At 50.8% G+C, this 24,668-nt stretch overlaps 2 protein-coding genes across 4 annotated transcripts; one reads left to right on the top strand and one right to left on the bottom strand.

Moving 5' to 3' along the window:
* Window positions 1–4,160: 4,160 nt before the first annotated feature.
* CYREN (cell cycle regulator of NHEJ) lies at window positions 4,161–9,396 on the top strand. Of its 3 annotated transcripts, none has more exons than XM_061414788.1 (4): window positions 4,161–4,305; window positions 5,714–5,973; window positions 7,140–7,215; window positions 8,370–9,396. In XM_061414788.1, the coding sequence occupies exons 2-4, from the start codon at window positions 5,840–5,842 to the stop codon at window positions 8,619–8,621; spliced, it is 462 nt and encodes a 153-aa protein (XP_061270772.1). In that variant the 5' UTR covers window positions 4,161–4,305; window positions 5,714–5,839; the 3' UTR covers window positions 8,622–9,396. The 3 variants fall into 3 exon arrangements, with proteins under 3 accessions (XP_061270772.1, XP_061270773.1, XP_061270771.1); XM_061414789.1 differs by having other exon boundaries at window positions 4,161–4,345; XM_061414787.1 differs by lacking the exons at window positions 4,161–4,305; window positions 5,714–5,973 and having other exon boundaries at window positions 6,018–7,215.
* On the bottom strand, window positions 9,282–23,452 carry TMEM140 (transmembrane protein 140). Its single transcript, XM_061414786.1, has 2 exons — window positions 22,751–23,452; window positions 9,282–10,750 (listed from the first exon to the last, which is right to left on the bottom strand). Exon 2 carries the CDS (start codon window positions 10,721–10,723, stop codon window positions 10,157–10,159), a length of 567 nt encoding a protein of 188 aa, XP_061270770.1. The 5' UTR covers window positions 10,724–10,750; window positions 22,751–23,452; the 3' UTR covers window positions 9,282–10,156.
* Window positions 23,453–24,668: the final 1,216 nt, after the last annotated feature.

Raw genomic sequence — 24,668 nt, 5'->3', positions numbered from 1 at the left:
CAAGCCAGTCCAGCCCCGGTGCCCCGACCCCGCACACCCAGCACAGCTGTGGCCCGGCTCTGGGCTGCGCTGTGTGAGAACAGTGAGGTGCGTTTTCCTTGTTATCCTCGGGACCTGCCTGCGCTTGCCTGCTCCTGCTCCAAGACCTCGGGCCCCCTGAGCTCAGCATTCAGACGGCTTCAGGAGCTGACTCCCACCCATTCAGATTCCTCCACTTGGGTTTCTGGTCCCTGCTCAGGCCTTCGCACAGAAAGGTTTTTATGCAGATGGGCCGCCTACATTTTTCAGCTGGCTAAGGGAAGAGGTTTTTAAGGAGAGAAAGGTAGAGGAAGAGGTTCTCATGGTAGTAAGTGTTCCCCATTCCTTTACTCACAAAATGATGCGTCTCTGCTGATTAGACTTGGGCTTGTCTTGGCTCACAACTTGTGGGAGCGGAGGTCAGTGAGGTCACTAGAGGTGAGTGATGTTGGAAACTTTGGGAACCAGAAGAAAAGCAGGTCCTGCCTCATGAAGAGGCTGGAGGCAGAGCCCAGGTTCAACCCACAGCTAAACGACTCCAGTGCCCAGCAGGTTGTTTTTGTGATTTGAAATCCTTCATTTATCTCCTTAATCCTTGACTGACTGAAAGTTTCCTGGACCAGCCTACCTACCTAGGATTGAGGACTAGTTATGAGGTGAAAGTGCTTTGGAGAAACCAAAGTCACCACACAGTTAGAAGAAAGATCTGGCTCTGATTTTCCAAGCTCTGGATCACACTCCCCTATCCTGTGCCTCTAGTATATGGAAAGTAATTATTCTATTATTACATGATTTGTTGTAAGTCACACTTCAAATGGGTGTCTTGATAATTTCACATTTGGGGGGTAGATGATTCTGATCATCCTTTTGCCTCAAAAACACAAATGTTTGTGTTTTTAGTCATGTCTGCCACTTGGGGTCTTTTTTTGCCTGCCTTTTCAAGCTATTTCAAGCTGTATGATTTTATGTAAAACTAGATGCTAACTCCACATGTGAACCGCAGCACTCGGCATCAAGTTGAAAGCAAAGTGAAGACACCTGGGCAACTTTATGGAGCAGCCCTGTTCTCAGAGGGAACACCTCAGTCACCAATTTGAATATTAATTATTAGTAATTCCTACTTTCTAAATAAAAAATGTAAACAATGTTTTTAATTTCTCTTCCTGCACCCAAGGGACTCACCTTGCCACCACTCGCCCTACCTAGGGGTACATGCCTCCAGCAGGGAGCCTTGAACTTGGTTTCTCTGGGACTTCTCCTCTTCCCCCTCTGCCCTTCCCCATCAGAGCTTTCCAAAATGAAACTACCCCTCTCCCCTCTCCTTAATTTCTGGTTGGAAGGAGGGGCCTGGGAATTGCCCCTTTAACAAAGTCCAACCAGCAAGCCACAGGACTGGAAAAGGTCAGTTTTCATTCCAATCCCAAAGAAAGGCAATGCCAAAGAATGTTCAAACTACCACACAATTGCACTTATCTCATATGCTAGCAAATACTCAAAATTCTCCAAGCCAGGCTTCAACACTACATGAACCGAGAACTTCCAGATGTTAAAACTGGATTTAGAAAAGGCAGAGGAACCAGAGATCAAATTGCCAACATTCGTTGGACCATCAAAAAAGCAAGACAGTTCCAGAAAAACATCTGCTTTATTGATTATGCCAAAGCCTTTGTGTAGATCACAACAAACTGGAAAATTCTGAAAGAGATGGGAATACCAGACCACCTTACCTGCCATCTGTATGCAGGTCAATAAACAAGTTAGAACTGAACATGGAACAACAGACTGGTTCCAAATCGGGAAAGGAGTACATCAAGGCTATATATTGTCACCTTGCTTATTTAACTTAATTGCAGAGTATATCATGAGAAATGCCAGGCTGGATGAAGCACAAGCAGGGATCAAGATTGCCGGGAGAAATATCAATAACCTCAGATATGCAGATGACACCACCCTTATGGCAGAAAGCGAAGAAGAACTAAAAAGCCTCCTGATGAAAGTGAAAGATGACTGAAAAAGTTGGCTTAAGACTCAACATTCAGAAAAGTAAGATCATGGCATCTTGTCCCATCACTTCATGTCAAATAGATGGGGAAACAATGGAAACAATGATAGACTTTATTTTGGGGGCTCCAAAATCACTGCAGATGGTGACTGCAGCCATGAAATTTTCATTCGCTCCTTGGAAGAAAAGCTATGGCAAACCTAGACAGCATATTAAAAAGCAGAGACATGACTTTGCCAACAAAGTCCAGGTCCAAGCTATGGTTTTTCTAGTAGTCACGTATGGATGTGAGAGTTAGACTATAAAGAAAGCTGAGCGCTGAACTGATGCTTTTGAACTGTGGTGCTGGAGAAGACTCTTGAGAGTCCCTTGGACAGCAAGGAGATCCAACCAGTCCATCGTAAAGGAAATCAGTCCTGAATATTCATTGAAAGGACTGATACTGAAGCTGAAACTCCAATGCTTTGGCCACCTGATGAGAAGAACTGACTGATTTGAAAAGACCCTGGTGCTGGGAAAGATTGAAGGCGGGAGGAGATGGGCACAACAGAGGATGAGATGGTTGGATGGCATCACCGACTCAATGGCCATGAGTTTGAGTAAACTCTAGGAGTTGGTGCGGGCAGGGTGGCCTGGTGTGCTTCAGTCCATGGGGTCACAAAGAGTCAGACACAACTGAACTACTGAGCTGAACCAGCAAGCCTCAAATGGAGCCACATTTGGTAACTGTTAAAAAAAAAATACTGTTAAAATTATTCACGACCCTTGTTAACAAACAGTAAGGAAACTATTAGAGGGTCTACTAGGTAGGGTTTTGCTGTGGGGGAGAGGTTGAACTCAACTCCCAGTACAAGGGAAGTGGCTGGGTGGGGGGTCAGTGGGTGGATAATCACTAAGAGGAAACACCAGGGTGAAGTGGGCTTCTGGCTACATCAACCTAATAAGATTATTGCTGGGTTAGTTCAGTCGCTCAGTCGCGTCCGACTCTTTTCGACCCCATGAATCGCAGCACGCCAGGCCTCCCTGTCCATCACCAACTCCTGGAGTTCACCCAAACTCACGTGCATCGGGTCAGTGATGCCATCCAGCCATCTCATCCTCTGTCATCCCCTTCTCCTCCTGCCCCCAATCGCTCCCAGCATCAGGGTCTTTTCCAATGAGTCAACTCTTTGCATGAGGTGGCCAAAGTATTGGAGTTTCAGCCTCAGCATCAGTCCTTCCAATGAACACCCAGGACTGGTCTCCTTTAGGATGGATTGGTTGGATCTCCTTGCAATTCAAGGGACTCTCAAGAGTCTTCTCCAGCACCACAGTTCAAAAGCATCAATTCTTCAGCACTCAGCTTTCTTTATAGTCCAACTCTTACATCCATACATGACCACTGGAAAAACCATAGCCTTGACTAGACGGACCTTTGTTGGCCAAGTAATATCTCTGCTTTTTAATATGCTATCTAGGTTGGTCATAACTCTCCTTCCAAGGAGTAAGCGTCTTTTAATTTCATGGCTGCAGTCACCATCTACAGTGATTTTGGAGCCCCCCAAAATAAAGTCTGACACTGCTTCCACTGTTTCCCCATCTACTTCCCATGAAGTGATGGGACCAGATGCTATGATCTTCGTTTTCTGAATGTTGAGCTTTAAGCCAACTTTTTCACTCTCCACTTTCACTTTCATCAAGAGGCTTTTGAGTTCCTCTTCACTTTCTGCCATAAGGGTGGTGTCATCTGCATATCTGAGGTTATTGATATTTCTCCCAGCAATCTTGATTCCAGCTTGTGCTTCTTCCAGCCCAGCGTTTCTCATGATGTACTCTGCATAAGCGGCCGGGTCATCAAACATGACCTGGGGGAATGGCGGTGGATGAGAATCAGGTGTGGAGGGTGGGCGGACTCCAGCTAATCCAGTATTAGCAGTATTCTCGGTAAAAATGGACAATGTGGAGATGCACGCGGAAGTCCAAAAGGCAGGGCCTTGTTGTGAAGGGTTCAGATCCCCCTCTGAATTTGGTCAAGGAGAGACTTGGTCAGGACTCGGGTCAGCGGAGGCCAGAGTGCTCCCGCACACCTTACCGGGCGAGTCCTGCTCCAACGACGAGGGCGCAGACCATGCGGCCCGCCGGCAGGGGGCGCGCCGGGTCCTCCACGCCAGCGGGCGGCCGGGAGCCGGAAGTGCGGGATCGTAGGGGAGCGGGGGCCGGGCCGCCGGGCTCCCCGCTCCCTACCACCGTCCGGATCCGCCTCCCGGGGCCTCCCCGGAAGCCAGGGAGGGCGCGCGGGCCCCGAGGTAGGAAGCCCGGCCGGAGGAGTACCGGGAACGTGGGCGGGTGGGTCGCGCGTCGCCCCTCGCCCTCCTCTGGCGGGTAGGCCCCGCTCACATCGCTCCCGTAGCGGCGCGGGGTCCCCGAGAGCAGGGAGGCCGAGAACTGGGGGCTCCGGGCGGGTCGCTGCGCCCGCGGGGCCGCCCCAGGCCCTCACCCACCCCCCCACCCCCGGCCGGCGGGGCCGAGGGCCAGGGCCTGGAGGGCCCAGGTGCGAGTCCTGAGCGGCCTTTTCAAACTTTTTTGTTGTGACTTTGTGCGAATTGCTAAATGTCAGTTCTTCGTCTGTAAAATGGGTTTCAGAATACCCATCTCATGGTGAAATCAGTATATTCACTGAGCACCACAGCTGTGTTTGTGCGGGGTGGTTAGCGTTGCTCATTAGATGTGGCAAAGATTGAGGGCAGGAAGAGAAGGGGACACAGAGGATGAGATGGTTGGATGGCATCACCGACTCAATGGACATGAGTTTGAGCAAACTCCGGGAGTTGGTGATGGACAGGGAAGCCTGGCTGCTGTAGTCCATGGGGTCACAAAGAGTCGGACCACACTGAGCGACTGAACAACAACATTAGATGTGGGAATGACTATTACTGCCTCTTGAATTTTCACAGAACGTGCGCGCTGAGCTGTTTTCAGGGTTAACTGCTCACTGGCGGGTAGAGATGTGCACCCTTTGAGTCACAGGTCGGGGCTGAGTTTCAGGAGGAGGGGCAGGGCCGGAATCCAGCCGGGGGGGGTGGGTGGGGAGAGGCCAGGTTAGATGAGAGCTGGCCCCCGACCCCCAAAGCCCTGGCGTCTGGATTCTGCACATTCAGGCACAGTGATATCTGACCCCCCCCACCCCCACCCCCCGCGACTGCTGGCTGAAATCTGACCGGTCAGAAGTATCTTTGGATTTAAGGGAGTGGGTGTTGGCCAGTGAAACCTCACTGTGAATCAAAATGGCCTTGGGGTTTCTTATAACCACTCCTAGATAGAGGGAAGGAGAAATCTGTGATGGGAGGAGGGGAGGAAGAGAGCATTGAGAGATGTTTTAAGGGTAGGATTGTCTGGGCACCCTGGGGACAGTGAGCATCGCCGGTGGAGAGGAGGAGGGGCACCTTCCTTCCTCCTGTGTTGAGGGGCTCAGTGCAGAGGCTCCTGGGAGCATGGGGCCCCACTGCTGGTGGGGGCCCTGGGCCCTGAGTGGAGGGCTGCTTCTCCATGACCCCCATCGCCTGCCCACTCCACACCTCCCTCTTCATGCCCTGTGAATGATCCATCTGAGTCTCCTTGGCCCTGCTCACCTCTGGCCTGCCCTAACCAGTCACTGTGGCTGATGCCTCAGAATATTCTTATTTATTAGAATTCACTGGACTTTGTTCTTTGTAGGAATTAAAGCTGGATTGTTGACGACGAACGGACCTACAGTTCCTGGTGTGTGATGAGAGAGTGGGATTTGCTGTCCTGAAGTCACTAAGCTTGGACCCTGGTTCCTCTTCATGGGAGACTAAAGAGATGGAAGACTTAAAGTCTGAGAATAAAAAGAGGGTGCTGCCCACATGGATGACAGCCCAGGTGGCTGAAAAGAGGGCACCGCAGGTGAAGACCCCCAAGAGGACACCAGCCACGGTGCCAGCGGCTGCAGCCAGGTGGGGCAGCTTCTGTCCTGGGGGATTAGGACGGGGGAGGGATTGAAGGCCTCACAGTTGCTGGGGCCCAGTCATCCAGTGTTGGTGGAACAGTGAGGGGGGTGTTTCAGTCCACAGGCGTCTCATCCGCTTTCAGGGGGTGTGCAGGCTGCAGGTGGCTGTGCCCTGCTAGGCTGGCACTGGCTTCTGCCTCTGTCAGCGAGTCTCCACCCTCTGGCCCTCATGCATCAGCTCCCAGATGGCGGCTCCAGCTCTTGAGTTAAACACACACCAGCTAAGCTCTCAGACAGCAATTGTCCAAATTGTCAGTATCTTCATTTGCCACAGAAATTGTGACCATCCAATGAGGGGGTAGGTGGACTAGTGATCCCATCTTCCTGCGGATATATCTTTAGGGACAGGCAGACAAGCTGCAGGTTGCCGGACAGGCTGGAAATCAGAGACTAGGGGGCGTGGGGGGGAGGTTGGTTGAATGGTGATATTGGTGGGGGTCTCCAGGCTGCCAGGGAGGGGGTACCTCTGTCCTCTCCTGGCCGTAGTCTCAGGTGCTTACTGTCCCTCTCTCTTTCCTTTCTAAGTTTTCTTCATTGACCAGCCTTGCTTTCTGATCTTTGCTGTGCTGTGCTTAGTCGCTCAGTCGTATCCAGCTCATTGCGAACCTGTGGACTGTAGCCAGGCTCCTCTGTCCATGGGGATTCTCCAGGCAAGAATACTGGAGTGGGTTACCATGCCTTCCTCCAGGGGATCTTCCCGACCCAGGGATTGAACCCAGGTCTCCTGCATTGTGAGAGGTTTCTTTACCACTGAGCCACCAGGGAAAGCCCTCCTTTATTGTATTCACTCATGGGGGTGAGGGGTGGCATTCAGATATGTCTTGGCTTGTTGGACCTTCTTGCATCGCGAGCGCGTGCGCGTGCTCGTGTGTGTCTCAGGAGCCAGCCATCTCATCCTATTTCTTAGCGGAGTTGATGGATGGTGGGAAACCCCACGGTTGCCCCAAGAACCCCTGTGCCAGTCACTATTTCCAAGGATGCAGAAGCCACAGCAGTGCCCTGGGGAAGCTACTGCTCTCAGCCCTGGCAGACAGGCCCCAGGATGCGACTCTGGGTCTCATTCTTTCCTGCTGGTGATTCGTGCCTGTCTCTAACTTCATGCTCTTCTCTCAGATTTCCTGCCATGAGGACTGTGTACTGCATGAATGAAGCCGAAGTCGTCGATGTTGCTCTGGGGATCCTCATCGAGGTACAGTCAACTGTCTTTTATTTTTGTAAATTTTATTTATGTATATATTTTGGCCGTGCCGGGTCTTCGCTGCTACTCGGGGATCAGGGGCTGCTCTCTGGTTGCGGTGAGAGAGTTTCTCATTGCGGTGGTTTCTCTTGTTGTGGAGCACGGGCCCCACATGGGCTCCCATGGGCTTCTGTAGCAGGCAGAGCACGGGCTCAGGAGTTGTGGTTCCTGGGCCCAGTGATTGTAGCGTGTGGGCCCTGGATCGTACAGGCTTCTGTAGTCGTGGCACATGGGCTGAGTTGCCCCGAGGCTTGTGGGGTCTTCCCAGACCAGGGATTAAACCCGTATCTCCTGCATTGACAGGTGGACTTCTCACCACTGACCCACTAGGGAAGCCCAGCTGTGTCCTTTCTGATGACTGGAGACTCCTGGCGGGAGTTTGTGCTAATAAAAGAGGCACTCTGCCTGTTAGCAGCCGGGCCCGCTCCAGGGGAGGGGTGCACCTGCCGGGCCCTTGGGGCTGGAGACCTGGGAGGCCGTGGCCGTGTGAGGGAGGGTGGCCCTCCCTGTCTGGGCGGCTCTCTGCTGGTGGTGGGTGGAGGGGCGGGCAGGAGTCGTGAACCACTCGTGTTCTCTGAGGGTCTCCTTCGGGCGAGGTGACTCCTGAGCGTTGTCCTTAGCACCTCGCCCCTGAAGCCCTGGCTTCCAGAAGCGGCTAACGGTTGTCCCACCTTCGAGTGGTGTAGCCCCTGAGAGTTGCTCAGGGCCTTTTATATATTCCTGTCTCATTTAACGCTTGCAATAACCTGCCGGTCGATACTACTGCTAGTCCCAGTGAGTGAGGCCCACACTCAGGGTTCGCGTCCTGCGCTCCTTCCGTTCTGTCAGCCTGCCCTTCCGTGTCCGTTGGGTCCACTTGTCGTCCCTGCGCCGCTGTTCCTGGGGCCCCTGCCCGCCGCTCGCCCTGCTGGTCCTGATTTCTGCACCGCCCGAGAAGGGGGGCAAGGAGGGGCAGAGCCTGGTGAAGGGAGGGGGGCCATCTGTGATTCGGGAGCTGGGCCCGGCTCCCCAGAGCTGGCTTTACAGATGCTACTGGCTACGTTCTGTGTCCTTGCATATTAGGGAAGTAAAACCCATCTGTTTTGCCTGCCATTTCTTCTGCTCAGGAGGACCGAAAACAGGAAAAGCCGTTGGAGCCGCCACCTCTGGCAGGCGCTGATAAGCCAGAGCGCTCCCCGGCCAGCCCAGCGCCACCGTCCCCAAGTCCCCGCTGGAGCCGAAGCGAGGACAGTGAGGAAGAGGACCGTGGGGCAGACGGCCCTGCCCCGGGGCCCGCGGGTTCTGACACGGCCTGCAGCAGAAGCCTCGAGGAAGACCAGGATGAGCTAAAATACGTCAGGGAGATTTTTTTCAGCTAAGGGACACACTTCCAGGACTTGCTGCTCAGAGCGGCTGAAGGAAGCTGGGCTTCCCCTCTTAGCCCGAGCGCTGCCCTCAGACAGCTGTGCTGTGGCAGCTTCTGCTCCCAGCGTCAAGCCTCCCTGGGCTGGGTGGGTTCACCGGGGGACGTGAGGAATCAAAATGAGCTCCCCCCCCAAATTCCTGCTCTCTGCTCTCCCTTCTCAGGGGCCTGGGAGCTCGACATTGTCTTATTCAGGTACCTGGTTCCAGGGAAATGAGATCATGGGGGTCAAACTTACTGGAAATGGAGAGTCCACTTAATACTTTTCCAGGAAAAACAAGCATGGCTTCTAAGAACACTGCAGTTCCTAGGTTTGGCCACCTTAAGGAAGAAGCCTATTTTTAAAATCACTTCTGTCACGTGTCAGTCGGTCAGTGAGCCCTTGTTGGTCCAACCCTGAACTAGACACCTTCCCCAGGGCTAGGCTCCCCCCTGAGAGCCTGCCTGTGGTTCCGTTTACAGATTGGGAGGTCTCCCGACCAACCGACAGCCCTCCTCCCCTGGCCTGCCACCTTCTGCACCTTTCTAGGCCTTGGCCTTGGTCCCTGGGCAGTTAGAAAGTAAGAATGGGATAGGAGCCCCAAAGAGACACAAAGGACAAGACCTCACACTGGAGTCCGTGTTTCTGCCTCTATTCAGCGTGGCTTTGCACGGGCATGGGATGAGGCGATCACGTGCTGTACAGATTGTCAGTGTAACAGATGCTGAAGAATACACAAAGTGCCCCCGTGCGTGAGTGGTGCTCGTATCCTTTCCGGCGCAGGGTGAGAGGGGAGGGGATGCGGTGTTTACATGGACGTGGGCCGGCTCAGGCCGTTCATCGTCCTCTTCTGACCAAGGACCTGGCGTCCTGGGCTCCTGAACGCCCGTGTCGCATGCTGGGAGCGGACTGCTCGTGCGCAGTGGTTAGACCCTTGTTCTGTCTGTCTGCAGGTCCAGGAGCCTTTTCAGTGGAACATTCAAGACCGCCAGGCTCTTCTCTGTGCCTGTCCTGTCCTGTGAATCTCTCAGATCACTCCTTGGCCTTTGGGAGCATTGTCTCGAATGGAGATGGGGCGCTTGCTAGGCTGGGTTCCCAGGGACACCGAGGTGTTCCTTCATAAACTGTCACCGGGTTCCCATCTGGCATTTGGCAGCTTGTCCTGGAAATTTGGCCCCAGTGACAGGAAGCCTTATCTCCCCATTGTTCTGAGGATCAAGTCAGAATGGCTTGCTCAGTTCAGTTAACTAAAGCAGGAATTCTTGCAACAATGAGCTACTTGGTTCTCGGGTGTTCTTAGAAGTCCCAAAGGACAGACCACCCTATCCTAAAAAGTCTTGTCCTCCTTGACGTTGGGCACCCACCCCCTCCACAGTGGGTCCAGTCTGCTTCAGCTGGAGCTCAGTGCTGGCTGTGAAACAGAATGGCTGAGAAGACACACCGGCCTGTGCGTTCTCTGGCAGCCTTCTCTGAGCACAGTTCAAAGCGAACCCTTGCGATCACATAAGCCTTTAGACGGAGCTAGTAGCTCCCCAGCTCCTGTCCTTTGCCCTCTGAGGGAACACAGCTGTGGCCACAAGCAAGAGGATGAGCAAGGTCTGGGCGACGCCCAGAGCTAGAGACCCAGGTCCCAGGAGGGAGAGCTGGAGCCACTTCCAGGTGTAGGTGAGGAAGAGGCCCAGACCGCTGGCCAGCAGCACGGAGGACGTGGCCAGGAAGCCCACAGCCAGCTGCCACTCCCCCTCATTGTTATTGCACCAGGCCAGGAGGAGAGGCAGGGGGACGAAGAGGGTGAGGACCAGGGCCCCGTAGACGCCGAGCCTGGCCAGGGCCAGGCCCACCCGAGGCACGCCCAGGGCCTCCAGTTCTGGGAACTGGTAGCACTGCAGGGCGCCGGTGCCCTCGTGCCAGAGACAGAAGTTGTAGAAGCCAACCCTGAGGTTGGGCAGGTCCACAAGGTTGCCGGCCTTCCAGAGAAGAGCAAAGAAGAGCAGGCAGATGGTCGTGATCGTGAGGGTCATTGTGACGAGGAACAGCAGCTGGCTCCGCCGCTTTGACTTCAGGACAGTCATCTTCATGCCCTTCGCAGGGCGCCTCCTGGGTTCCTGTAGGGGAGGTCACACAGTGAATGTCCAGCTCGCCCTGCCTCCCTCCCAGTTTCTTCTCAAACTCCTGTTCTGGAAGTGTACAGAAACTTGTGGCCTACTTCCTTCAAGACAAAACCAAACCCAGCCCCAGCCACGGCTGCCCATCGTGGTAGGCAGTGCAGGGAGTGGTGGCCAGCAGTGGCCCCTGGGGACTGCCCTGGCGATCAGCTTCTGGAAGCCCCCTTGGGAGGCACAGCCCCTCCCCTTTCCCCATGCTGGCTGGAGGTCTGCCTGACCACCCCACACTCGTCCTGCACGTGGACAGACAGAGGAAAGCCACGAGAGGGGACAGGGTGCGGACAGGCTGTAGGGAGGGTAGTGTCCGCCACGCAGGCTGCTGCCACAGGTTACTGTGGATGGCGCAGCTCATCAGCTGCAGAGATTTATTTTCTTGGTTTTGGAGGCCGGCAAGCCCCAAATCAAGGCGCCGGTGATTCAGGGTGTAGTAGGGGCCCGATTCCTGGTTCCCAGACTGTCTACCTTTTGTTGTGTCCTCGTGGGGTGGAAGGGACAAGGGAGCTCTCAAGGGCACTGATCCTATTCAAGAGGAGATAGTGTGAATCCCTGCTCTATCCCTGATCACATCCCAAAGGCCCCACTTCCAAATGCTGGGGGTTAGGCTTCAGTGAGCAAATGTGGAGGGACACAGACGTTCAGTCTGCAGTAGGCGGCTGATGAGAATGAGGATTTATCAGCAACCTCTTTGGCAGAGACAAAGATGTGTCAAATACTAAAATGATGTGTTTAGTCCATGTTTTTAGAGTGGTAGGGTGAGAAGTTTTAACCAGTCCAGCCCATGGCATGGGAAAAATTGCCAACAGGAACATAGTTTGCATAGGTTTGCATATTAACAGATATTTGTAAAAGCCTGTATCTAAATTTTTGATGGATGTAGGAATTTCGGGGTGTCGGATGGACTTCCAGGGCTGGAATCCAGATTTATACCACGTGCAGTGGGAATAAGATTCCACTTGCTTCAGTGGTCCAAGAACCAGTAGGCTGGGAGTTGGGTTGCCTGTGTATAAATGCTCCATCTTACTTGTCTTATTTCAAGCCTGTTCCACTTGGGCTTGAAAAAAAGGTTATTATCAAGGTTAATGCAAAAAATGCCTGGGGCTTCTCAGAGGAGATTGTACAGCCGCCTCACAGGGCAGCTCCCCAGGCACCCAGAGCCTTTGTTTTCGACTTCCTCTCCTCTCTCGACTGACCTTTTGGAGCTTTTCAATAGAGAATGAAACAAAATAAAGCTGGAGCTGAGAGCCGGTGAGCAGACGTGTGGGTGGCAGTCCTGGTTTCCTTCTTCTCAGCCCTGCAGGCAGAGAGAGTTCAGTCCCAGCTACACTGTCTGGGGCGACTGAGAACTTGAACTTGGGTTCTCCAGGCAGGCCCTGCTCCCTGGGGTCTTCTGTCCCTCGCTTGGCCCCTGCCCGCCGTCCCGCTTCCCGACCGCCACCCCCTCAGCTGCCGCCCCTCCTCATTCCAGTCCGGTCCAGTCGCTCAGTCGTGTCTGACTGCGGCCCCCTGGACTGCAGCACGCCAGGCCTCCCTGGCCATCACCAGCTCCCTGTTCTCTGCCTCTCTGGGTCCTGCTGGTTTTTCACCACCTTTCTCAGACTATTTCAGCCCACGCTCTGATGTAGCTGAAGGCCAGGATGTGTGTCCCCCCCCTGCTGTAATCTTTCTGGGGAACAGTCTGTCTATTTTATCCCCCGAATGGTGCCTGATACGCAGTAGGAACTTTTTTTTTGATGAGTGAAAATGTCACATAGCATCCTTTAGGTACCGCGCGTACTGATCTGACGTATATCTAACAGGACAGCAGAGCTTCGAGAGGTGAGGGGCTGTGCTGTGTGTCCGCTCCGCACTCAGTGCTGGGGTGTCCCCCCGTGCTTCTCGGGCTGTGGACAGAGAGCTTGGGGGCTCGGCCTAACTTCTTTCTTCTAAACGTGTCCCACTGAAAGGATGTGGTTATTTGGTGGGAAAACCCGCGGGCACCCTCCTCTGCCTTCCTGAGAGCCTACCCCGATTTTTTGCTGGTGTTGGCCTTTAACAATCCTTGTAATCTTGTTCTCAGCACAGTGAGCTCTTTAATTCCCTTTAATGTTAAGCCTGTGCTTCCCTCAGCGGGCAGAAGGGAGACTGCTGAGTCACTGTTGCTATTTTTAAGTGAAGTCCTTCCTGTTTTTAATAAAGTAATGCATGTTGGTTGTAGAAAATCAGAAAAATGTGAAAGTATGGAGACAAGACTAAAAATTGTTGATAATGTCAAGGTTGTAGAAATAACCACCCAGCAACACATTTCCTTCTGTAATATTTTATACAGTTGGGATTGTGTAAATTTGTGTGTTTGTATCCTTTGTAAACATCACTGTAGCATGAATATTTCCCTTTGTCACTAGCAGTGCTTCCTAAACAATATTTTTAATGGCTGGGTTAGCTGTACTACCGTGCGTGGTTTACATATCCTGTTCTATGACACTGTTTTGGTGTACAGTTTATATATTCTGTTTTACAACACTGTTTGGCAGCTCTGTAAATAATGCCATGGTGACTGTCTTTGTGAATCAGTGTGTTCCTCCACCAGAAGTTTGAGAGTGCTTGTCTCATCATCTCTATTGAATTTTCTCATCTTTTCATCTTTGGTGATGAAAAATGACACAGCATTGCTATTGTTGAGTAAGGTTTAATGTTTTTCGAGTGTTTGTTGACTCTCTGGTTTTTGGTTTTTTTTTTCTGGGGGGGTGGAATGCTGTCAGTTCCTTTCTTTTTCCATCATTTTTAGTTTTGGTTTTTGTTTGTCAGTGTACACGAGCTCTTTATAAATAACGGCTGCTAGCGTCTTGCTGTCGTAACGGCCATTATAAAGCATAAGGCTTTTGTGGCAGTGGGGCCCCTGAACCAAGACACGGATCTGGACTCAGTACAAGTATGTGGCTTCACGTTTGTCACCAGAGGAAAATACTCTCAGACTGTTCATCTGAGGCACTTCTTTTTTTGTTGTTTTGTTTTAGTTTAAGCACCTCTGAAGCTTTCACATCAATAGCTTGATGGTAGGAAGGGGCACAGACATAGGGTCCTGGTCTTCTAAATTACGTTCTTGCCACTTTCGTGTTAAGAGTGAAACCTTCCTGAAGTTGTGTCTGAAGGATTAGAGCCCCGGCAGGTTGCCACCCTGCCAGTCCCTCTGGCAGCCCACGTCCTGAGTGCAGGACGCCTGGCAGAGAGCGGTGCCCGGGGAGCTTTGCCTAGCATGGGTCCATCCCTGGCCTCTCCCCTGACTGTAAGGAACACTTGAGAAGGGCTGACCGAGCAGGAAGGCCGGCTCTCGCCACCGACACTGGTTTGTTCACTTCAGATGGCCGGAGGCCCAGCGCATGCTCTCTCTAGTTGCAGAGTCAGAATGGACTTTCCAAACTGCCCATCGACCTTCTGTTACAGAGCAGGTCTGTAGCTACAATCTCCAGCTCCCAGACACTTTCTTATATGCTGGGATATCTGCCAGCGTAATCATTATGTGCCTTGTATACAAATACTGATCATGCACTTATTTATTACTTCTGATTTGTCACCAGGTCTTCCCTGGTGGCTCAGTGGTAAAGAACCCTCCTGCCAATGCAGGAGACGGGGATTTGATCCTTGGGTTGGGAAGATCCCCTGGAGGAGGAAACGGCAACCCACTTCGGTATTCTTGCCTGGAAAATTCCATGGACCGAGTAGCCTGGCAGTGACTAAAACAAAAACACTAAGAACAATTTGTCACTGCTCTAATCAGGTTTCACATATTCCATTTCCATCTGTCCCAACATGAGAGATGCCCACACAACTCCCTGTCTACACTGACTTAGCAAAAATACCCTCACACCCCTGTAGTCACTCGTCATTCTGTTTTTTTCAATTCATTCTTCCTGCATGAAGGTCTAATGACATTCAGTAGCAAGACTTTATATGTACAGTTGGGCCTTATTGAGTTTCTCGCCATTTGCCAGAGTTCACCACCTGTCTGTCTGTCCCAGGTGACGCGTGCTGGGGGCTTCTGCACTGTCCCTCATGTCAGGCCGCCAGGGGAAATTCTCCTTCATCCATGAAGTGTTTAATAAGCCCTTCTAGGTGCCCATGGGAGAGGCCGGCAAGTGTCTACAAGGGTGCCCTTCAATCCCAGAGGGTGGGGACGAGACTGGAACGCCTGAATTCCCAGGCTGGGGAGGAACACAGTGTGCTGTGCCCGACCGGTGTCCTGGAACCTGTTACCCGGAGAGACCCTGGAGGCTGTGGGTGTCCACTTTCCTGGGACGACGTCTGCAGTAATGTGGCCTTCCTCCTGCTTCCTCAGGAACAGGGCTCCCAGGGCTGTTAGTGCCCCTGTCGCCCCTGGACGCCTTCTCCCCTTATTCCTGCTCTCCAGCCCCTCCCTCAGCTCCTGCCACGTTGGCTTCCTTGAGCATCCCCTGAAACCTTCAGACAGGCTCGGGCCTCTGTGCTGGCATGCCCCCGCCTGGAGTGTTCTTCTGTTAGCACGTGTCTGCTGCCTCCCTTGAGGTCGCTGCTCAGAGATCCTTTTCTCAGTGACGCTGTCCCTGGCTGGCATCTTGAACCTGTGACGGCTTCTCCACGGCACGCTGCTCTCCCTCGGTAGCATTTCCCACCATCTTAACATCCTAAATACTTTGTCTTCCGCCTACAGCCCTCAATAGAATGTAAACCTCATGAGGGTAAGGAATTTTATGTTATGCAAATTAGACAAAAGTCTATGGCCGTCTGTCTCTATCAAAATCTGTCTTTAACTGTTACACCCCCAGCACTCCCTGGCAGGTCTGTGAATATCCACCAAACAGCCTCTGAATGCAGCGTGCACGTCCAGCCATGGCCCACAGAGCTTCATAAATGCCTCCCTCTGATTTTTTTTACCTACTTCTCTGTCCTGGCTCTCTTCCTTCAGGTCCTTCTCTGTTTATTTTTTTTCTTCTTCCCATTTCCTAAACTTCAGTTTCCTCAAGCTCATCCCCTCTTTCTCAGACGTGTGTAAGCCTTAGTTTCAGGGGCTAGACAGTGAGGCCACCTGCAAGGATGGACTGCTGTGTGACTGACGGCTGAGGCTGCGGACCAGCCGCTGCCACGGCCCTGAGAACTGCCTGGTAAGACCTGGGTGTTATCATTTGCTGCCATCAGACGCTATAGAGCTTGCCAGTTTTGTGGAACAGACGCTCAAAAGAAAAACAAGTGGGTCTTCAGATTGTTATGGGCTACAAATTCATCTCCTGGGCTTTTTCTTCTCATTAATGACTTAAGAAAGCTGTAGGGGACCATAGAGGGCAGAACTTGCTTCGAGAAGTCTTTGTGATCACTGGAAGGTGTGTCTGAGAAGGAATCTAGCTCGACTGAGGACTTAATGATTAAATACTAAACTTCACAGTCTTTTTGCGCGTGTCAGTCCAGTGTTAAGTTCACTGTGGGAACACATTTACTGTTATCACGTCCATGTTCCAGAGGGGAAAACGGAGGCTTCGTGAGGCTCAGTAACTTCCCCAGGCGAGGCTGGTGCAGCCTGTCGGGCAGGACTGTGAAATCACTGTAAGAGCCTGAGCTCTGCCTCCCCAGGCCGGGCCCCCGCACGTGTCCTCCCGTCTCACGCTTACATCTATAATGGGCAGATACCCCAGCATTTTCATCTGGCACAGTGGGGAAGCTGTGGAGCAGTGCGGCTGAGCATCGACGTTGAAGCTGTGTGTCCAGGGTTCAGATCCCCGCTCTGCCATTGACTAGCTACGTCTACGTCTCTCTGCCTAGGTTTCTCATCTGGAAAATGGGTATAATAGAACGTGTTTTGTAGATATTGTGGAAATTAAATGAAGTGATTTACGTGCAGCCTGGGGAATATTACCTAGTAAGTATTACTTAAATTATTATCATCATGGAGAGGAAGTTGAGGCTCAGAGAAGTGAGTTCTGGGGGAGACGCTGGGACTGGTGTTCACGAACAGAGTGTCCCTGGAGGGCCTGGCCTCACTGGTGTCTGGCGCCGATGGCTCTGGGATGCGGTTAGGGACGTGGCGATCAAGCGCATGGACCTTAGTGCCAGACAAGCCGGGTTCAGGCCCTGTCCCGTCACTCACAGCACATGACCTTGAGCATTTCACAGCCTTGGCCGCGCCAATATCCCTGCCCTCAGAGCACCCACTGGCCTGTTCCTGGGGGTTGTTGTGAGACTGAAGGGAGCTAATTTGATCCGTACAAGTGGACTGCTGCCCACGAGGTGGTGGTTCAGGGGAGGAAGGGGAGACGAGAGAAGAGCCAGGAGAGGCGGAGGGTGGGGCTGCAGTGGAACGGAGAGGCAGCGAAGCCCATGGGAGAAAACGCGAGCAGAAGAAAGTCAGAGAAACAGAGCCTGGCGGAGGAGAGGTCCGGCTTGCCAGAGGAGGCCCCGGCCCTGACGGGAGCGTGTCTGGCTGTGCACGACTGGGGACCAGTGTGTTCATGGTTTGGGTGTGGCTTCTGACAGAAGCAAACAAAAAGGGAAGAAGGAAGGGAAACATGTCATATTTCCTCCAGCAGAAATGTGAGCCCAGGTTTTTATTTCTGAAAACGAGGCCACAGAAGTGTTGCCCGAGTGTTTTAAGACGGCAGCAGCACCCGGGTTTCAGAGGCTGCGTGGACAGCCGGGCCAACGGTGGCTTTTTATGGAACACCATGACGTCTGGATTTATTTAATTTTTCCATGTAAATAAAGCAGCTCGGCCAGCAGAAACATGACTACACCATGAGACTGCAGAGTGCAGCGCCCGCTGCCCCTCCGCCTCCAGCGAGCCACCGGGATAGACTGTCTCAGCAGCTCCATTAATATTAACTCGCTGTTGGTCCAGTCGTTTTGTTGCTCATTAGCCCTGCTGGCAAGCAGACTATCCAGCTGGGAACAAAGGTCAAAAAAAAAATTTTAGTTTGGGGGAACAATCCTTAAAAATGAGGAAGTGCCTGCACCTTGGGACCCATTCTTGTTTGGTTTTTATTGGGAGGACTGCACAGTGCAGTTTACAGGAGGCTAAGATTCACAGGACCCAGGAACTTCCCTGGCGGTCCAGTGGTTAAGACTTTGCCTTCCAATGCAAGGGGTGCAGGTTCGATCCCTGGTTGGGGCACTAAGATCCCACAGGGACCAAAACATAAAACAGATGCAATATTGTTACAAATTCAATAAAGACTAAAAATGGTCACATCAGGAAAAAAAAATCTTAAAAAAAGATTCACAGGACCTAAACGAGAGTTTGAAGACAGATAACAGTACTAGAAACCAGTGACTGCCTTTGGCTGTCCCTCTTCTTTAAAACCCTTAGTTTCCTGACCAGGGATCAAATCCATGACGCCTGCGTTGGAAGTCGGAGTCTCAACCACTGGGCCCGGGGAGGTCCCTTCAGTAGCCCCTCTGGATTGTGCTGCTCCTGCCCTCTCTGCCTCCTGCACTTGCCCGGAGTCACTGTCCCCCTCGCACTGACCAGGCCAGGGTTTCATCCTGTGACCCCCGGGGTCACACAAGCAGGATGGTCCCGAGTCACAGGCTCTGGGCAGTCAGCAACACGCAGGGCAGCTGGGGCACCAGACACCGAGCACTTGTTTTCACAAAGCTAATTCTAAGTTTTGAAGCAATTTGGGAAAGCAGATAAACAGGATGGCGTGAAACAGAGAGCCTGGCAGCAGGAAATGATGAGCCTCCAGGGGAGGGCCTGTGTGCCAGGCGCGCGTTTGATCCGTGACCTGAGGGCTTTGAAAGAGCCAGGCAGAGTCTTCCAGAAGGAGGGGGCAGTGGTTAGATGTACCACGCTGGGAGAGGAGCAGACTGGGGGCAGGGTGGCAGCCTGCCGACCAAGGGGACAGGGGTGGGCAAGCGCACCGGGTCCCTGGGGCCTCAGAGGCCAGGGTGAGAGGTGTGGATTACGTCCTCACCTCAAGCCCCTGCTCCCCGAACCTGAGGCACGTGTCCCAGGCAGCAGGGCTGGGGGTGTGGAGAGCTCCTGAGTTGGGGTGGGGGCAGTCCTGCCCAGGAGCCCTGCTCTAAAGCTAGCGATCACAGTTTGCCCCAGCGGTCGGAAGGAAGGAGGAGGAGGAGGTGAAGACTGATAGACCGTCACTAAGCCTCAGTCCTTCAGTTTTGCCAAAGGTATTTTGCAAGTTGGCCGGAGGGAACCAAGTCTTCTAGGACTTGCCCTCCATCCCCACACAGGAGGGTGCGCCTCTCATCTGGAGCCTGTAACGCACATAAAATGGCTTCATAACTCAAGCAAGATAACTCAGCCAGTCACAGACAAACTGAGCTGCACATGCGCTGAGGCGGCCTCCTCCTCCGTCCCTCCGAAGGCGGATCTTCCCCTGGTCACTCCTGGAGGGGCGCTAACTGAGGCCTGGTGCTTGCCAGTGGGTGGGATGCTCGGGAAGGGGCTGACGTTGCGGCTCCTGTGTGTTCTCTGCTCTGCCAAGGTCTCTGCTGTGAGACCTCCACCTCCCTCCTGCTGCCGAGTGGGCAGTAGGTCTGTGTCCTCACAGAAGATCTGGGGATCTCCTCCCAAAGCCCACAGGTTTTGGCTGATAAAGTTCATTTGTGTATTGAGGCTCATAAAATGAGGTGGCTCCAGTGGCCCAGCCCAGGTCACAAATCTAAACCCAAGTCAGCCTGCGCGAGAAATACCTGTCAAGGAAACCTAACATACACCACTCACGGCGCTCCAGCAGCCTTAGCCAGTTCACCTTCCCTAGGAAGCAGGGCCTGCTGGCTATGAGGTCAGGGTGTCCTTACAAGTCATATGACCTCTTCCAGTGCTCTGTGGGACTCGCTTTTGTCCCAGTTCCCTAGGAAGGGTGCTCCCCTGCTCGTGAGGTGCTATGCTCCCTTGATCTGTGGCTTGTTTTCCCGTGAGTGAAGGAATGAGTCAAGTAGCCACTAAATTGTTTCAGGTTTGTCCTTTTGACAGGGCTGAGAAAACTAAGGTGTGAGTCCAGGGGTGCAGAATAAAGTGTCTCAGTTTCTATAGAACCTACTATAGAACCTGCTTTTGAGGATTAAACCTCCAAAGATACTTGTTATACATTACGTTACTTGAAGATGCAATTCACTGGAAGAGACCAAAAGTAGACTGATCACTGAGGTCACTGCAGTGCCCAGCTCCCAGGTAGAAGTAACTGAGGGGGAAGTGAGATCAACAGAAGAGGATGGACAGGGACTGGACGGACGGCTCAGAGAGCAGACTATCAGAAAAGCCACGCCTAAGAAGACATAAGAGTGGCATTATAATTCAGTGGAGGGAAGGGCTTTCCTTTAACTAATGCTGAAGCAATTAGTTAAAACCATTTTAGGGACTCATCTCCCTCCACATACCAAAATAAATTTCACATGGACCCAGCAGTGAGATGTAAGGAACAAGCAGACAAAAAAGATCTAGAAAAAAGTAGATATTTGATTTATGAACGAAAAAAGAATGCTCTGAGCTTAAGAGCAAATTGAAACTACAAAGGAAAAATGGTACGGATTTAACCAGGAAAATATACATTTCTATACAATAGAAACACAAAATTAAAAGTCAGTGAGCATGGAAAAATATTTGCAACCAATATGGAATGGTTAATATACCTAATATAAAAAAATCTTTATGCCAAAAAGTTAAAAAACATTTAATCCCCATGAAAATGGATGAGGCACATGAAGAGATATTTCACCTGAGAAGGAATGCAAAGTAGTTAACTGTAAAAACCTCTTTTTTCCTTATTTGTAGCCTCCACCAAACGTGCAAGGATTTTCCCCCCACCAGGAATTCTCCGCGACACCTGGATGTCCTGTAGTTCCATTCTGACTCTGTCTACCTGGAGGAGGCACCTCCCACAGGCTGAGGGCACAGAGCCCCCGGTCACAGGCCTGTGTCATCACCTGTGCTTCTGACCAACCAGCGGCAGCTTGGAGGTGCCCAGAGCCCCCTCCTTGGGTCTGATTAATTTGCTAGAGCGGCTCACAGAACTCGGGCCAAGAGTCTACTTTATTAGAGTACTGGTTCAACTTAAAAGGACACAGTCCAGGAGCAGCCACCCAGAAGACGCATGGGGCAGAGGATGGGGGGTGGGGTCGCGGAGCTGCCATGGCCTGTCTAGGCCTTTCACCCTCCCGGCGCCTCCATGTGTCCACCAGCCCAGAAGCCCTTGAACCCTGTCCTTTAGGGATGTTTTATGGAGGTTTCATTACTCAGGTGTGATCAATGGAATCATTGGCCCATTGGTGACATACTCTTATCTCCACCCACTCTCACCTCCCTGGAGGTTGGGGCTGAAGGTTCTAACCCTTTAAATATGTGGTTGTTTTCCCTGGCAACCAGCCCCTCTCCTTAGGGACTTTCCAAAAGTTGAGTCATTAACATAAGCACAGAGGTGGTTGAAAAGGGTTTGTAGTGAATTAAAAAAGAAAAACAAAACCACCTTTACCTCTATTACCACTTAAAAAATGCCAAGGATTTTAGGAGCTCTGTGCCAGAAATGGGGACGGAGACGGAACATCTATTTCTTATTGTAAATCACTCTGTCACATTAACAAACATGAAAAAAAGTCTACACCTCAAGTAATATAATCAAAGATATGCCAAATAGTCTTTGAGTTTCCCTATCAAAACTGCAGATAAAAACATTTGATACCAAGAGTGCAATAAAACTGACATCTTCATAGAATAATGGTGGATGTGAAAATTCTTAAACTTTCTGGGAGGCAGTAGAGCAAAAAGCACTAAAAACACTAAAAATCATCATACCCCTTTGGGCAATTAATTCCCCTTATTAGTCAGGCAGCAATCAGAAATGCCATCAGTGATTTATATACAGGAATGTTTATCATAGTATTACTTTAGCCAAAAATGAGAAGCAACATGAGAATCAAATTATGACATATCAAGATAATAAAACTCTATGTAGCCTTTAGAAAAACCAGGTCTAAAATCACACTATACAGTGTGACTGCAAGAAAGATACTAAAGAAATGTTCTAAAATGTTGATGTTAGTTCTGGTATCTTTGGGCACTATGGGCAAGAGTTCTTTTCTTTTCACATTAAAAATATTTCCAGAGTCATGCGTTCTATTTATGTAAAAGTGAAATTTAGAAAACAGTGTTAGCGATTAGATAAAGCAGGTGGGTTGGCCGGAAAGAGTGTTGAGAAAGGGGAATATGCAAAATCTAAAGGAGACTGTTATAGGCACGGATTCAGGAGTTTGGGAGAGATAAGGTTTAGGAAGAAGATACTGAAAAATGCACTTCAGTTGTCACGAGGGAGGAAGGAAAGACAATCCCAAATACATATGTGTTTACTTTTTCCCAAGGAGCGTTTGATTTTACAGGTGAAGAAGCTAACTGGAAATTTTAGGGGAAACATCTGCACCAACAGAACTAAAATCCCACTATGAATTTCCATCAAGTTGTGAAAAGCAATGTAGTCTAATAACACCAGGTCTAAAAATCTCTTAGACCCTACTGTCTTCTTTCTGAGTCGAGAGCACAGGTTTTTCTGACAGTCTTAGTCTACAGTGTGTATTTTCAGGAGGACTCATGGTATTCCTGTTTAGCTACTGCAAGTCTGTGATCTGCCTTTGTTTGGCCGCCTATTTCCACTTCATGCGCCATAGACGATTTGTATAGACTCAGTGCAAAATCCCACTGCCCATCGCTGTCCTCTGCATTTCTAACCGGTCATACTGGCATTACCTGCACCGCTTTAGAGGCCACAGGCCCACAGGCTGATGCTGAAGGGAGTAGGGGGAAGGAGGTGGGGAGAGCTGAGCTCATGGAGGTGGGTCATCTGTGGGGGTGGGGCGGTGGTCCCCAGACCCTGACTACCGGTTGTTTTCTTGGGTCCGTGGCTAGAATGCAGGGTCTGAGAGGAAAGCCCACTTGTCTTCAGAGCAGCACGCATCTGGGCGAGCTGTTGGGCACACAAGGCAGGTACTTACCGAAAAGAAGATGCAGAATGCACAAAGCGCTCTCCACGAGGAGGAGCAGGAAATCAGGTTCGGTAGATTCTTCTCTCTCGCTGGCTTCCTAGTGTCCAGCCTCCAGAATCCAGGCCGGTGGAGAGGGGCCGGCAGATCAATGCAGCCTCAGGCTTATGACTGGCTGGGAGGCACGTCGTGCCTAAGTAAACAGCTCTCTGAACTTTGGCACATTTCTGCTGACTGATGACACTGTCCCCTGATTTCACTTTCATTTCTTGCCGGTGGCTTGTGACTTTCAGAAAGAAAGAATGTAAACAACATTGCTCTTCCCCAAACCGGGCGCTTTACCCACACCTGAGCCAACCAGCCAGCAGACCTAAATAGCCAGGTGAGTGTCTGGGTGATAACACACAGTGATTCCAGAAAGGAGACTGGCCAAGACGCTTTCAAAACTCCTCATGTTTTAAACCAAGATAAACACAACCTAGAATCTTACTCAGAAGGGACCCTCAAGACGGACTAGTCCAAGATCCCAGACCCCGCTCACCTTGGGGAAGCACCTATGCCTCTGTCCTTGCCTTTTCAGAAATCAGCTTTGTAGGATGACTGGGGGTCCCTGGACACAAAACCGTGTCTTCTTAGCGTCCTCACCAGGGTGTTTAGGCCCATGCTAGAGCAGCTGGAACATCTCCTTTCAAAATAAGAGCAGAATGGAGCTCTTATTTTTGTAATCATAGGGGCTCCTAGCCAGAGTTTAAAAATTGCTTTCTGTGCTCACATGACCAGCTGGAAATTCCGATTTGGGGTTAAGCTCGGTTAAGTCAGTAGACAGCTACCTAGTAATATTGCTGAATCCTTCATGGTTCTTCTTCCCCTCCCTGTCCTTCCTGCAAGGGACTTCTTAGAACTGCTGCATTTCTTTTCCCCCTTTTTATTTTCTTTAAAGTCAAACCCTAGAAAGAGGTGATGTGATCTAATGAAAAGAAGAACAGAAACACTGGGATCAGGGAGCTGTGCTGCAGGTTAGCAAATTATTTAACATCTCTGAGCATCAGTTTCTCATCTATAGAATGGAAACAATACCTACTTTGCATGGCTATTGTAGAAATTGGAGATTATGCATCAAGGTTCTTAGTACAGTACTGGGCATACAGTAATGATAACTGTTATTATTAAAAGCAGGATTTCTGAATGTCTTCATAGCCTTCATAGTAATGCCTTCAAGGCAGAGACAAAATTAATTCTTTTGTACTAGTATAAACTAGTCATGAAAATTGAACACTGGTGAATGAAGTGACAGAGAATAGGAGAGATAGAAGTATACATTTAAAATTTTTATTTAAAGTTAGAATGCACACAGTTTTTAGAGTCAAGAGTTTGTTAAGCTGTTACGGAAACCAGCAGTCCCACATTATCCCTTTCTTCTCCAGGGTTAGCACCTCACCTATTTTACCTGATTCTCTAGGTATTTGCGTTTACATTTACATTCAGTTCTGTATGTAACATGCTTGTAATGCTATGACTTGGTTCTTCAGTTTCAAGCATAATTTTTATACATGCTTTCTTCCTCCTCACTCCTGTTCCACAAGTACAAGTCCTCATTCCCTCTTTCAAGTTGGTCATTATTTGTCTAAACTGATACTTACTGTCTACAATATTATAACTATGTAAATACCATATATCAATAATCTCAGATATGCAAATGACACCACCCTTATGGCAGAAAGTGAAGAACAACTATAGAGCCTCTTGATGAAAGTGAAAGAGGAGAGTAAAAAAGTTGGCTTAAAATTCAACATTCAGAAAACTAAGATCATGGCATCTGGTCCCATCACTTCATGGCAAATAGATGGGGAAACAGTGGAAACAGTGACAGATTTTATTTTGGGGGGCTCCAAAATCACTGCAGACAGTGACTGCAGCCATGAAATTAAAA

The sequence above is a fragment of the Bos javanicus genome, chromosome 4, assembly GCF_032452875.1.
Source record: "Bos javanicus breed banteng chromosome 4, ARS-OSU_banteng_1.0, whole genome shotgun sequence".
NCBI lineage: Eukaryota > Metazoa > Chordata > Mammalia > Artiodactyla > Bovidae > Bos > Bos javanicus.
The sequence above is the reverse complement of the archived record's forward strand: the minus strand, read 5'-3'. Positions and strand labels throughout refer to the sequence as shown.